The sequence below is a fragment of the Mizuhopecten yessoensis genome, unplaced genomic scaffold (genome assembly GCF_002113885.1).
Source record: "Mizuhopecten yessoensis strain PY_sf001 unplaced genomic scaffold, ASM211388v2 scaffold2329, whole genome shotgun sequence".
NCBI lineage: Eukaryota > Metazoa > Mollusca > Bivalvia > Pectinida > Pectinidae > Mizuhopecten > Mizuhopecten yessoensis.
In genome coordinates this window covers 2,025,896-2,040,524 of record NW_018404492.1, presented here as the reverse complement: position 1 = coordinate 2,040,524, position 14,629 = coordinate 2,025,896, and the positions used below count along the sequence as shown (strand labels likewise).

The 14,629-nt window shown below is 38.4% G+C and overlaps 2 protein-coding genes across 3 annotated transcripts in view; one reads left to right on the top strand and one right to left on the bottom strand.

Annotated features, from left to right (window-relative positions):
• Positions 1-2,404, bottom strand: part of LOC110445597 (AT-rich interactive domain-containing protein 3A-like) — a 62,571-nt gene extending 60,167 nt beyond the window's left edge. For both annotated transcript variants that reach the window (XM_021490277.1, XM_021490278.1), the window contains exons 1-2: positions 2,212-2,404; positions 951-1,448 (exon numbers count right to left, since the gene is read on the bottom strand). In XM_021490277.1, the coding sequence (XP_021345952.1) occupies positions 951-1,448; positions 2,212-2,247 (534 nt within the window). In that variant the 5' untranslated portion in view covers positions 2,248-2,404. The remainder of the gene's footprint in view (positions 1-950; positions 1,449-2,211) is intronic.
• Positions 2,405-2,647: 243 nt separating this feature from the next.
• LOC110445596 (U3 small nucleolar RNA-associated protein 15 homolog) overlaps positions 2,648-14,629 on the top strand; it is a 98,572-nt gene continuing 86,590 nt past the window's right edge. Inside the window, exons 1-2 of the mRNA XM_021490276.1 lie at positions 2,648-2,740; positions 4,372-4,464. Coding sequence (XP_021345951.1) covers positions 2,648-2,740; positions 4,372-4,464 — 186 coding nt within the window. The remainder of the gene's footprint in view (positions 2,741-4,371; positions 4,465-14,629) is intronic.

Here is a 14,629-nt window from a genome sequence, read left to right as displayed (position 1 = left end):
GTTGTCGATAACGTCATAAAATTAAAACGTGCCAGTCGAGGCAGCAAAATAAATACTTTAAGTTTGTTTTTTCAAGAGGACAAAACATTTTCAAAGATCTAAAGAAAATTTGCAACTGGATTTGAAATAAAAAGAATAATGTTTCTCAATCAAGTTCATAGTTTAATTATATCAAACACGTTCGAATACATTGTTTCTTAATCATTTAAATTAATGGGAATTTGTTTTGTACAACGACGTATGAAATGAATTCATAATAATCGGTTGTTTTGATTAATAAACAATAAACTGTTTTTCCATTGATTCATACATGTCATAGATTGATGAAGATGCCGATGGTAGAGTTATTAATTTAAAATACGGTCAGGTATCTCTCAGATAGTACAATAGTACAATTCAAACGATTTATTTTGAAATAAACTAATGTTCGTTATATAATCGACGTTTCTAATTATTATCATTGAAAAATTAAATTGAACAGCAAAACAAAATTTATCAAATGATAATATTTGCCAAAAGGAATGAAACATATTTTGAGGTTTTACTATATATGAATTAGATATATGTAGCTGCTATCATTTCTTTTCTTTAATGTACAGTGTAATATTTACTTATTTTTATAAGAAATATAAATCTGTATAAAATATTAAAATGTGCTGCATTGTAATGGCGTTGAAGAGAATTGTTAAGGCATTGTAATGGCGTTGAAGAAAATTATTTAGGTATTTTAACTTAAAGCCTATTATCAAAATATTTCATTAAGATAATATTTTAATGTTATAATTGTAGTTACACATCATAAGATACTAAATAATCTGTATTTGCCGATTTTAACAAGATACGCATTTTTATGCAGTTTGATAAAACATTAAAAGTCCAATCTATAATATTCAAAATTAATAAATTCTCGATTTCGAAATTAAGAATCTTAATTTTATTTAATGATTTACCTGTTTGAACTGCTCCTCGAAAGTCCAGTGATGAGTTGGCCCGTCCCCCGTGGGGCTGATGGAGGTCGGACTCTGGGGGGAGTGGGAGTTCCTATGGTAACGTTCCGCCAGGAAAGCACTGTGGGAAAGAATGTCCAGACGGGGGGACTCGGACAGAGACAGCCCCTCCCTATGGGCACGGAATTCCTCGGAGTGAGGGAGATGTTTGTTCAATCTAAGGTCCTGGCCCCTTTCCTGTTCCAACTGTTGAATCCTCTCCGCGTGCATCCTTAGTTCCTTGGCCCTTAATTCCTCGTGTCTCCTCACAATAGCCTCCTCGTGGGCTCTTTTTAATTCCCTTTCTATTTCTTCTCTTTCCTCCCTTTCTTGCCTTTTTAACTTCTCGTAAAGTTCCCTATCGGCGGGGTCCATTTTTTCGGAATGACCTCCTCCCTCCCCGTTTTCACTGAGGTTGTCCGATTCCATCTCGGAAATATTTAATTCCTCGTTCGGCGATGACTGAAACAACATGATAATTATCGAATTGTTAAGCGTGCACCTCTTAGCTCGGGTTTCATGTATTTTGTAAGTAATAAAGTATGCTGAGTAAAGACACACGTAGTTAATTAATGCTAACACGTTGCCCCTATTTGTCGGGAGGTAAACAAAGTCCGGTAATGTTGGCACATGAAAGAACACTGCCAGATTATTTTGACAACAATTTTCTGATTTTCACAATAGAATAAACACAGAGCTACACGATAAGTGTAGATAAACAAAGAAATAGATAATAGAACCTCAAATCAGCTTACAGTAACAAATAGCATTGTTCTATTTTTTATATAAAAAGCAAAAGATGAAATAGCTAGAACATAAAAATAAAAGGAAGAAGAAATTGTAAAGCAAACAAAATAAATCCCTAAGTGTGAAAAGTACTTATATTTGTTTGTGTTACCAATTGCTATTACACCAATTGGATTTTCAACCGTTTCTTTAACAATAAGATATTTAATAAGAAAAAAAATTCCAACGTATAAAATTGATAAATAGGAATAACAGAAGTATCTTTTAGTATTAAATAAATATATGAAAAAATAGTGATAATAAAATAAAGAAATAAAAAAATGTAATATACTAAATAGTATACTTTCTAAATTAAACGCACACCGCCTGTGTCAATAGTGTTACACAGATCAGCATGTACGTACCCTAAAGTTGTATAAAAGTAGCAGTGTAGTGTATATATATATAGAGAGAGAGTGTAATAATATAGTGTACTCACCACACTGCCATCCACACTGTTTTCTCCGTTCGACATTTCTTAGCCGTGCAAAATTACCAGAGAGTAGGCAAGTCTTTATTCACCAAAATTGATCTAACCAACTTAAGATTCGTACACTTTATCAATGAATATAATCCTATCCCCGTCATCCGAACAAATTAATTTATGCGCCGGTAGCACGTGATTGGGGAAAAAGAAACACAGAACCTTTTAACCTATGACCTTTCAACTTTTAGTTACAGATGAATAAACATACTCTCTAACCTTATGAATATTCATTATATTATCCAAAATAAGTATTATTCAAACATTTGACAGAAATTTGTTATGAAAACAGTAAAATATATCTCTTATATTACCAATTTGAAGAATTATGACAACAAGCGATCGATAAATCTTGTAAGAATGAATTTGTGGCTTAGAGACTATTTACAAAATGGCGACTTCCTACAAGAAAACCGTGATAAAATCTACACCACGTATCGGCGAAAATGTCACCTCTGACACGAATTACTGGAAAAATTTGGAGGTGTGTTAAATAGATATGTTTATTTTTCACCCGTCCGATATCATCGTTGACATCATATCTCTCCCAACTCCCAAAAACCGGTTTGTTTATATGGCCATATATACGAAGAAAACACGTGTTATTTCTTCACATTCGTAATACACATGTAAACAAACGAATTGTTTCGTTCATTTCACTACCCTTTGGTGTTGGTAACAACTGAATTTCTCATTTAGTCTCGAGGTCACATGTATCTTTTACACTTATGATTTTGAAGAGCACTTCTCTCTTGATTTTGTCCACCATTTCGGATAGTTTGTCTCGCACAGTGCCATATTGTCAACACGCATAGATGCACGAGTATAACACAGAAGCCACATACCTATTCCATGATATCAGTCATGTTATTGTCCAGATATGTAAGCCATATAGAGAGCCTGCACCCACACTTGTTGATAACCGATGTTGTGTCATGTTGTCAACTGCAGTGTCTTTTGGCTGCTCGTCGGTTTTTAAGATAATTTGGGGAATGGACTAATTAAATACAAACAGTAGAGAATAATTAAGATCAAGCCTGTATGATTGGGTCTATGTGATTACCTCCCCAATTTTAAATGGACAGAACAAGCTTCATTTCACACTGTCAGCAACAATCTAACAGCTCCACACGAAATGACCTGCATCTTTCAATGTGATGAATTGATACCAGTTACAGGGATTACGTGGCCATCAATTAATGTATTTAATGTTACAGCTATTTATTCACACAGGTGCTTGCATTACTTTAAAAAATGCAGTTGAACAATCATATTTATATATATAACATTGTCATTATTTTAGAAATTGAGTTTGACAGCACCATCAGCATGTATGTATCAGGGGTATCCACTTACTGATGTCCGAGGCTAGTAGATTCAATTTCAATACTATTGAAAATTTTCAAAATCCACAGATGACTTAATCCCATGTAATAGATTAATGCTAATATTGAAAAACAAAAAATCACTGAAACAGAGTGAAACAGACCAAAACCCACATTAGACTTCTATATTTCAAAATATTTCAAGTCTTATTTCTTTTGAAATAAGTAAAATTTTCTGCTTATTTTCAATCATTGATTCATTGCATACAAATGACTGCACTTCACTTATAAATAATAAACTATGAAATTTTACGCTATACTTTTGTATTTTTAAAAACGTTTTTAGATCTTGCCAGGTATATATTGCTTAATTAATGATAAAGATTGGCAAGTAATTTGTTTTCGTTTGAAGTATGATGAATGGATATCTCAAAATTGACACTTGATGCAACGTACACAGTTGCTTATATAAAGATGCCATTCTATACTTCTTCAGTGATGTTAGTACATGTACCAGCAATTCAAATGCTTATAGAATAAACAGCAGTTGTTGTATTATCCTCCATTCTTCTTAATGTATAACTTTCTATAACCCCCTTTCCTACATCATATAGAGAAAAAAACAGTGACTCGCACAAAAATCATAATAAGAGGGACTAGGCCTGGAATAGCATTGAGACAGATCAGGAAATGTATTCAAGGGAGACAATTCTTGTAATGTGGAGCTCTTATAAATATAGCCAACATTGATTGGTCATTAAATAATTCAAGTGTTATTGTTTATTATCAGGTACCTGTGACCAAAAAGGAATATGGAGCCATTACTCACATAGAGTTCAGTCCTTCTGAACCACACAGCTTTGCCGTGACCAATTCAACCCGAGTAAGTAACACGTTAACATGCATTTCAGGATTTCCATCCCCCATTTTATGCACGGATGATTCTAGGAGGGGATTCTAGGGGCATTTGACTCTTTTTTTTTTTTATTACAAATGGGTTTGTCATTATTGTATGAATGGCCGAAAAAATGTTCTCTGATAATTAAAAAAAAAATTACCAAAAGTTTCCAATCTTGGTGGTTGTACCTTACTACATATACAATGTATTATAACATAAAATGAGTTTTCATTGCACAACTATTGCATGATTTATATTTCCAAAAGGTTGTTTTGCCTCATCATAATAGATAGTTTGAAGTTTTCAGCATGTAATTGAACTCTCCACAAAGGAGTTTTTGAGGTGTTTTTTTTTAAAAAACAAGTTGCATATCATATAATTATGTTTGTCGACTAGTTCCTTACAGTGCATAGATTTGAATGAAACCTTGTACAATTTATCAGTATGCGATAGGACTGCAATGATGCGTGAATATTACGATACAATATAGATATCACGATACTGTAGTCACAATACGATACATATCACAATGCATACAGTAACAGTAAAGAGCAAAGAGAAATTTTTAATGGTAATATTACAACTGGAAATAGACTTGGTCCAAAATGGACATGACTTTAAAGTTTTACACAATTCACGTCTTTCTACATGCATGCCGAGCTGGAGCTGTCACTTACCATGTTGCAACGGATATGAGTGGACTTAATTCAGAAACGACAAAACCTGGAAAATATTGTAGGTGTATCATAACCTCCCAAAAATATTGTGTATCGTACCGTATTCAAAATATTGAGATATATCGTCGCACAGTATAGTATGCAAGGAACTTGCTGACAAACTATTAACTTATTTTTCGTTTTGATGAATTTTTACAGAATTGTGCTCCTTTTTGTATGAAAAAGGTTTTGTACTACCTCCCCTAAATACTGCATAGCTTTTATATATACATAGAGAGTGATGTCTGGGCATTGGATCAGGACTACGGTTCCCTATCACTTTATCAAACTATGTTAAACACGATACATTGCCAGATATATGTATACATGAATTTATTATCATGTTTACCAGGCATTCTCACAAACCAGCAAAAAGATTAATTTTCAGGTATCATGTATCACATAAATTCATATCACCATCATTTTTTTTGACCTCACAAGTTTTCTTCGCTTTTGGAAATGTCAAAAACACATGGACTGCCTTGTGTTTACATGCATATATTATATATCAACAGATGAACTGGAAATGTAAAATATTTCGAGCTCTAGAATTGAAAACCAAACATCTGATAAAGTCTGGCTCATCTTCTTCAGCTTTTTTCATTTCTAGGTCAAAATCATAATCTGGTCATCCGACATAAAAAGTCATTTTATGTATACTGAAATTCATTTCACAATACAGTAAAACATGTCTATAATGAACGGCAGTGGACTTAAAAAATAGAAAGCATATCATTGTTTATGTCCCAATGTAAATGGAGTCCTTTCCTGCCTAACCTGCATAACTTCCTCTAAATTCACTTGATCTCACCTTTTTGCTGAATGTGATTTCTGATCTGCCTGAGAATTCACTGCTACAGGGGGATAGTTCGTGTTTTATTTTGCTCCTTTCTGTCCAGTTTTCTGTTTGATAGTTTGATAGCACTGGTTGGTTTTGCCTTCAGGTTATCCATATTTCTTTACTGTGTTCTTTTGTAGATATACATTGGATGATCTCTCATTTGTTTTTCAGCAGTTTATGAAGTAAACTTTTCAAAAGGCATAGCTTATGTTGGTGAGTTTGTTAGTTTTATGGGTGAATTCACTTTTATAGTTTTATCAGTGGATTCATAAGTATATGAAGCTATTGGTTAAACCCTGTGTCTGATTGGGCACATCCTAACCACCCAAATCAGCCTATGAGCTTGGCATCCCAAAATGCTGGTATTTGCAGGCAGGATTCGTACAGTGTACATACCAGTGTTTACAACTAGAAGGAGTGTTGGGTCAGCTTAGCTCTTTTGGTTTCCAGTCCTAGTAAATCCTGGAGTCATTCACAATACATTTGACCTTCAGCCTGTCATACAGGGTTTGGTTTTGACCCCTATATGTCCCATCAGTAGAATCTGCAAGCTTGATATCTCCCTTGCAGCAGTTATAATATACTATATTTTATTGGCCCATCCCAACCCCCACACCTCAACCAAACACAAACAAGCCTTCTAGTTGTGTGAAGGTCTCATTGACCAGTTCTAGAAGGTATCACTGGGGCTCTTGTTCTTCTGCATCTCATGTAGACCATGCCATTACCATTACCAGAAATAATCCAGGGGGCTGCAGTCAGGGGGAGGTTGCAGTCATGTCATATTTCCCAGGGCAAAAGCAGGTAAACAATTTGCCTGTCATGTTGGCTTCCTTGGTCTTGCCTTTGTGTCCACTGACAGTTCAAAACAGATTGTTTTGATGCATCACATCCCATGAACTGTGATCATGAGGGATATCAGATATGGCAGAGCATCATATGCTCAATCTATCTCCTGAGTTATCTGAAGTCTTCAATTTCTATTTGGAAGCTTCTCATGTTTGTCCTCTGATGATGAGTCCTGGATGGATGTGCAGACTAATGCTATCCTTCTCAAGTTTGTATTCTGACAATGAGTCCTGGATCGATGTGCAGACTGATGCTATCCTCCTCATGTTTGTCTTCTGACAATGAGTTCTGGATGGAGGTGCAGACTCATGCTACCCTTCTCACGTTTGTCCCCTGATGATGAGTCCTGGAAGGATGTGCAGACTGATGCTACCCTTCTCATGTTTTTCTTCTGACAATGAGTCCTGGATGGATGTGCAGACTGATGCACAATCAGTCCTGGATGGAGGTGCAGACTGATGCTACCCTTCTCTCGTTTGTCCTCTGATGATGAGTCCTGGAAGGATGTGCAGACTGATGCTACCCTTCTCACGTTTGTCCTCTGATGATAAGGCCTGGAAGGATGTGCAGACTGATGCTACCCTTCTCACGTTTGTCCTCTGATGATCAGGCCTGGATGGATGTGCAGACTGATGCTACCCTTCTCAAGTTTGTTCTCTGGTGATGAGTCCTGGATGGATGTGCAGACTAATGCTATCCTTCTCAAGTTTGTATTCTGACAATGAGTCCTGGATCGATGTGCAGACTGATGCTATCCTCCTCATGTTTGTCTTCTGACAATGAGTTCTGGATGGAGGTGCAGACTCATGCTACCCTTCTCACGTTTGTCCCCTGATGATGAGTCCTGGAAGGATGTGCAGACTGATGCTTCCCTTCTCATGTTTGTCTTCCGACGATGAGTCCTGGAAGGATGTGCAGACTGATGCTACCCTTCTCACGTTTGTCCTCTGATGATCAGGCCTGGATGGATGTGCAGACTGATGCTACCCTTCTCACGTTTGTCCTCTGATGATCAGGCCTGGATGGATGTGCAGACTGATGCTACCCTTCTCTTGTTTGTCCTATGACAATGAGTCCTGGATGGAGGTGCAGACTGATGCTTCCCTTCTCATGTTTGTCTTCCGACGATGAGTCCTGGAAGGATGTGCAGACTGATGCTTCCCTTCTCATGTTTGTCTTCTGACAATGAGTCCTGAATGGATGTGCAGACTGATGCTACCCTTCTCATGTTTTTCTTCTGACAATGAGTCCTGGATGGATGTGCAGACTGACGCTACCCTTCTCATGTTTGTCTTCTGACAATGAGTCCTGAATGGATGTGCAGACTGATGCTACCCTTCTCACGTTTGTCCTCTGATGATCAGGCCTGGATGGATGTGCAGACTGATGCTACCCTTCTCTTGTTTGTCCTATGACAATGAGTCCTGGATGGAGGTGCAGACTGATGCTTCCCTTCTCATGTTTGTCTTCTGACAATGAGTCCTGAATGGATGTGCAGACTGATGCTACCCTTCTCACGTTTGTCCTCTGATGATCAGGCCTGGATGGATGTGCAGACTGATGCTACCCTTCTCATGTTTGTTTTCTGACAATGAGTCCTGGATGGATGTGCAGACTGATGCTATCCTCCTCATGTTTGTCTTCTGACAATGAGTTCTGGATGGAGGTGCAGACTGATGCTACCCTTCTCACGTTTGTCCTCTGATGATGAGTCTTGGATGGATGTGCAGGCTGATGCTCCCCTTCTCTTGTTTGTCTTCTGACGATGAGTCCTGGATGGAGGGGCAGACTGATGCTACCCTTCTCATGTTTGTCCTCTGATGATGAGTCCTGGATGGATGTGCAGGCTGATGCTACCCTTCTCTTGTTTGTCTTCTGACAATGAGTCCTGGATGGAGGTGCAGACTGATGCGCCCCTTCTCTTGTTTGTCCTCTGAGAATGAGTCCTGGATGGATTTGCAGACTGATGCTATCCTCCTCATGTTTGTCTTCCGACGATGAGTCCCGGATGGAGGTGCAGACTGATGCTGCCCTTCTCATGTTTGTCCTCCGATGATGAGTCCTGGAAGGATGTGCAGACTGATGGTACCCTTCTCTTGTTTGGCTTCTGACTAGGAGACCTGGATGGAGGTTCAGACTGATGCTACCTTTCTCATGTTTTTCTTCTGACAATGAGTCCTTGATGGAGGTGCAGACTGATGCTACCCTTCTCATGTTTGTCCTCTGATGATGAGTCCTGGATGGAGGTGCAGACTGATGCTCCCCTTCTCTTGTTTGTCCTCTGACAATGAGTCCTGGATGGAGGTGCAGACTGATGCTCCCCTTCTCTTGTTTGTCCTCTGACGATGAGTCCTGGATGGAGGTGCAGACTGATGCTACCCTTCTCTTGTTTGTCCTCTGAGAATGAGTCCTGGATGGAGGTGCAGACTGATGCTACCCTTCTCTTGTTTGTCTTGTGACAATGAGTCCTGGATGGATGTGCAGACTGATGCTCCCCTTCTCTTGTTTGTCTTCTGACAATGAGTCCTGGATGGATGTGCAGACTGATTCTACCCTTCTCATGTTTGTCCTCTGATGATGAGTCCTGGATCGAGGTGCAGACTGATGCTACCCTTCTCATGTTTGTCTTCTGACGATGTGTCCTGGATGGATGTGCAGACTGATGCTACCCTTCTCATGTTTGTCCTCTGACAATTAGTCTTGGACGGATGTGCAGACTGATGCTACCCTTCTCATGTTTGTCTTTTGACAATGAGTCCTGGATGGATGTGCAGACTGATGCTATCCCCCTATGTTTGTCTTCTGACAATGAGTCCTGGATGGATGTGCAGACTAATGCTACCCTTCTCATGTTTGTCTTCTGACAATGATTCCTGGATGGATGTGCAGACTGATGCTAACCTTCTCATGTTTGTCCTCTGACAGGATGGAGGTGCAGACTGATGCTACCCTTCTAATGTTTGTCCTCTGACAATGAGTCCTGGATGGATGTGCAGACTAATGCTACCCTTCTCATGTTTGTCTTCTTACAATGAGTCCTGGATGGATGTGCAGACTGATGCCACCCTTCTCATGTTTGCCTTCTGACAATGAGTCCTGGATGGATGTGGAGACTGATGCTATCCTTCTCATGTTTGTCTTCTGACGATGTGTCCTGGATGGATGTGCAGACTGATGCCACCCTTCTCATGTTTGCCTTCTGACAATGAGTCCTGGATGGATGTGAGGACTGATGCTACCGTTCTCATGTTTGTCCTCTGATGATCAGTCCTGGATGGATGTTCAGACTGACGCTACCCTTCTCAAGTTTGCGATATGTGTATTTTGTGAAGACATTGGCAGGATTATCAAGGAAAAGGGCTGCCTAGCAAGTGCCTAAGGACCAGAGTTAGCGAAGTTGCCTAAATTAGCATGATGGTCTCCCCTTAGAACAGCATTAACAGGACCATGCCAGAAGGCACTATTCTGATGCTACCCTTCTCTTGTTTGTCCTCTGACACTGAGTCCTGGATGGATGTGCAGACTGATGCTCCCCTTCTCATGTTTGTCTTTTGACAATGGTGCAGACTGATGCTACCCTTCTCATGTTTGTCCTCTGACAATGAGGCCTGGATGGATGTGCAGACTGATGCTATCCTCCTATATTTGTCTTCTGACAATGAGTCCTGGATGCCTTCTCATGTTTGTCTTCTGACAATGATTCCTGGATGGATGTGCAGACTGATGCTCCCCTTCTCATGTTTGTCTTTTGACAATGAGTCCTGGATGGATGTGCAGACTAATGCTACCCTTCTCATGTTTGTCTTCTGACAATGAGTCCTGGATTGATGTGCAGACTGATGCTACCCTTCTCATGTTTGTCCTCTGATGATCAGTCCTGGATGGATGTTCAGACTGATGCTACCCTTCTCAAGTTTGCTATATGTGTATTTTGTGAAGACATTGGCAGGATTATCAAGGAAAAGGGCTGCCTAGCAAGTGCCTAGGTACCAGAGTTAGCGATGTTGCTTAAATTAGCATGATGGTCTCCCCTTAGAACAGCATTAACAGGACCATGCCAGAAGGCACTATTGAATCCTCTGCTGTGGTTGTTGTACAGTTTCACATGCTAGAGTTCAAAGAGTTAGCTTCCTTGCCTAGGAAGTTTGTCAACCAGTTTGTGCTACAGTCCAAAGTAGCACCCCAAGATGGGAAAATTTGATTTCTTGAATGTCTTGTGATGGTAGAACGTCAGTCTATGCTGTTCAACATGATGCAAGGTACCCGTCATCAAAAACCTTCACAAGTGTGAAGACATAATGTGCTTACCCAAATTTATGACATTCTTGCATTTCATTCCATTACACAACTTTGTCAAAGATATTTGAACTATTTAATCATCTTTGCCATTTTTAATTGACCTAAACCAGCAAAGTCTCATGTCAGCAATTACAGCAGATGAGCAAGTCCTACTGTTCCCTTGAAACCATCTGTAGCGGTCTGACTCTTTAAATGCAGGTCTTCACCAGAAGTTGAGAAGATTGTCAAGCTTAATCCTAACCACTGTGGTGGTTAAATGTAAGCCAGTCTTCAACGCTAAGGGGGAAACGTGCTTAGGATACGGGACGCAAGACGCCTCTAAAGGGTAGTCAAGTGTCTGACAATTATCTGTATGGTCTTTACTAAACAATGTCTAAATGTAATCTTGTATAATAAATAGGTATCCATATTATGACTGAATTACACACTCAGAGAAATACAGAACTTTTTATAAGATCATACGGGGAGTGGGAGATCTCAACGATGTTATGTGTTACCCAGCGGACGGATTCCACAAGGAAAACATGAGTCCGGCCGTAAATAGAAGAGTAATCAAAAGAAAAAGATACCATAACAACGTCATATTTATAAGATATATCAGTACAACTTGGCTCTGTTATATATTTATAAAATAAAACATCAGTACAACTTGGCACTTTAATAACCTATTTACAAGACTATGGCCATGCGCCCATAAGGCAATGTTTGTCTATGTATTACTTTGATAACCATGACTATAGCTATACATGCATATATGAATTCAGAAGTTGTACTGTCACTAAAAATAAAGTTTGTGATTTAAATTATTATATTTTATATAGTGATATTTAATTTGGAAGTAATTGTTGATAAATAAAAAAGGAAATTTTTACCTGGTACTAGTAGTGTTAAAAAACCTTAAGAAACATTAAATTCAGTAGCCACTTTTCTTGAGAAAACCTGAATACCTTATCAGCAGAAAGAATGTATTCCTTAAAAGATTTGATATTTATGCTGGCATACATCAGAAAAAAACTAGTGTAGCATTTCACATCAGCTGGGTTTATATGTTAATACAGACTGATTTAATGAAAAGAACAGGTAAGAATTCAAGATGATAGAAATACCAGATTTATATCTGGAAATATAAATATTTTGATCAGAAAAAACACAAGATTGTGTGTTTGTTCTACTTGGATATTTGATTGTGTGAATGGTTTGGCAGGCTGGCGGTACCATATATACCATACCATATCTAGTTTATAAAAGCTGGTTAGCCCATCCGTAGCTGATACATACAGACAAATCAATTATCAGCTGTGGAGAATCTCTGTGATGAATCTACAGCACTCCTGTTAGATAAAATAGATGTGCTTTTCTTCTCTATCACTGTGTTGTGATAATACATTTAGGATTGATATTGAAAAAAGATCTTAGAACACAATTTTCTGTAAAATGGTTTCCAAACATCTATTTTTATTCCTTTTGCCGAGAAGTAGTGTTTTTTCCTCTCACATTTTCACGGTGTAAATACAGAAAGTTCCTCCACATTGTATTTTTGCTACAAATGTAAACCTTTATTTTCATCCATTATTTTTTTTTATGTGGTTTGAACACAAATAAAAAAAAATAATCTGCTTTTAACATTCATTTCATTGTGATTTTTATCATCCAGTTTTCTTTCATTAATTGTGATTCATGTGTAAATTCGAAAAAAACCACAAAAATAATGTCACTTTACACTTTTGTTCTATTACACTTTTAGAAAGATTTTTATAAGAAGGGAAATAACTCAGAGGTAACACTAGGAAGGGAGATAACTTAGAGGTATACATCTACTAATCTCCCACAATGACATACAATGTATGTGTAGCCGCAGACTGGGTGGTATAAATATCCTATTATAAGTTTGGCTGAGGTTAAGATACATAACGAGGAAGATGAAATGAAGGCCTCTGTGAGATATCTCATTGTTGTAGTGTATCGCTGACTACATATTGGGCTACCTGACATATCAAGACAGGGTGTCTGGAGCGAGGGATGCTGGGAGATGATCTGTATCACAGGACCTCTCCCGCCTCGGTGGCTGGCGTCCAGATCTGTTAGACAATCCTTAGACAGCTCTTTGTTTTCTGCTCCACAAATGATGATCTGCTGTGTAAAGCATTGTACTCTGTAAATTGTTCCTGACTCAACTCCACACGATATTATTGAAACAAATGTGGGAAAATTAAACTTTGATCAATGTTAGAAAAAACCAAGTACTCTATGGAATCCCAAATAGCCAAGCATTTGAACCAGAGGTAAAGTTTATGTTATAAAATATAAACATTTTTAATTTGCAACAATAGAAAGCAAGTTAACGTTATATATACTTATATTTATCACTCTTGTTGGCTTGTATGTTAACTTAGAGTACAGGGGTCTTAATGTGGGAGGGAACCAGAGTACCAGTAGAAAACCCACATGGTCAGGCAGATGACCATGTCCAATACTATTTAGGGAACCAAATCCAGGTGGTCTTGGTGAAAGGCAAGTGGGCCATCCACTGCACCACTCGACCATCCCACACTAGTGGGATTGAAATTTGTATTGTCTTGGTGAAAGGCGATGGGCTATATCCACTGCACCATCTGACCATCCCACACGAGTGGGGGGATTGAAATCCGTATTGTCTTGGTGAAAGGCGATGGACTATATCCACTATACCACCCGACCATCACACACTAGAGTGTGTCACAGATGTTCTTTTCTGTTACAATATACTTGTATATAACAATTGCAAGGCATCATGCAATTTACAAAATGTATTTATCAAGGAAAGCAGATTAATGTGCAGTGTTTCACTCATCTTTTTACAGTATCATATCGATATACAGCAGGGTTTCACATATATAATATATACATTTCTTTATTAGGTCACCTGAGCTTTGCTCAAGTGACCTATTCTAATCGCTTTCAGTCCGTCGTCGTCCGTCGTGCGTAAACTTTTTACATTTTCAACTTCTTCCAGTGGATGGATTTTTTTCAAACTTGGTCAGTATCATCCTTGGTAGATGAGGCTACAAAATTGTAAAATTGGGATTCCTACCCCAATCCCTGGGTCCAGGGAGGGGCCCCAAAGGGAAAATTAACCAATATTTCACAAATCTTCTTCTTCAGACTCAGAGGTACTACATTCATTTTCTCTACATGGAAAGAAAGATCATCAGAGGCTTTACTTAAATTGTAAATTTCAGGACCCCCGAGCTATCCATTCTCCCTTGGGGAGGGGGTAAAGTTTACTATAGTTAATATAGGGAAATAACACTTTTGGGTATATTTTGACAATTTTCTGTTGGAAATTATTCTTACTTGGTGAGAATTATCCTTGAAGGAAGATGGTTTTAAATTGTAAAATTGGGATTCCTACCCCAACCCTAGGGGCCAGGGCGGTGCCCAAAAGGGAAAATTAGCCAATATTTCA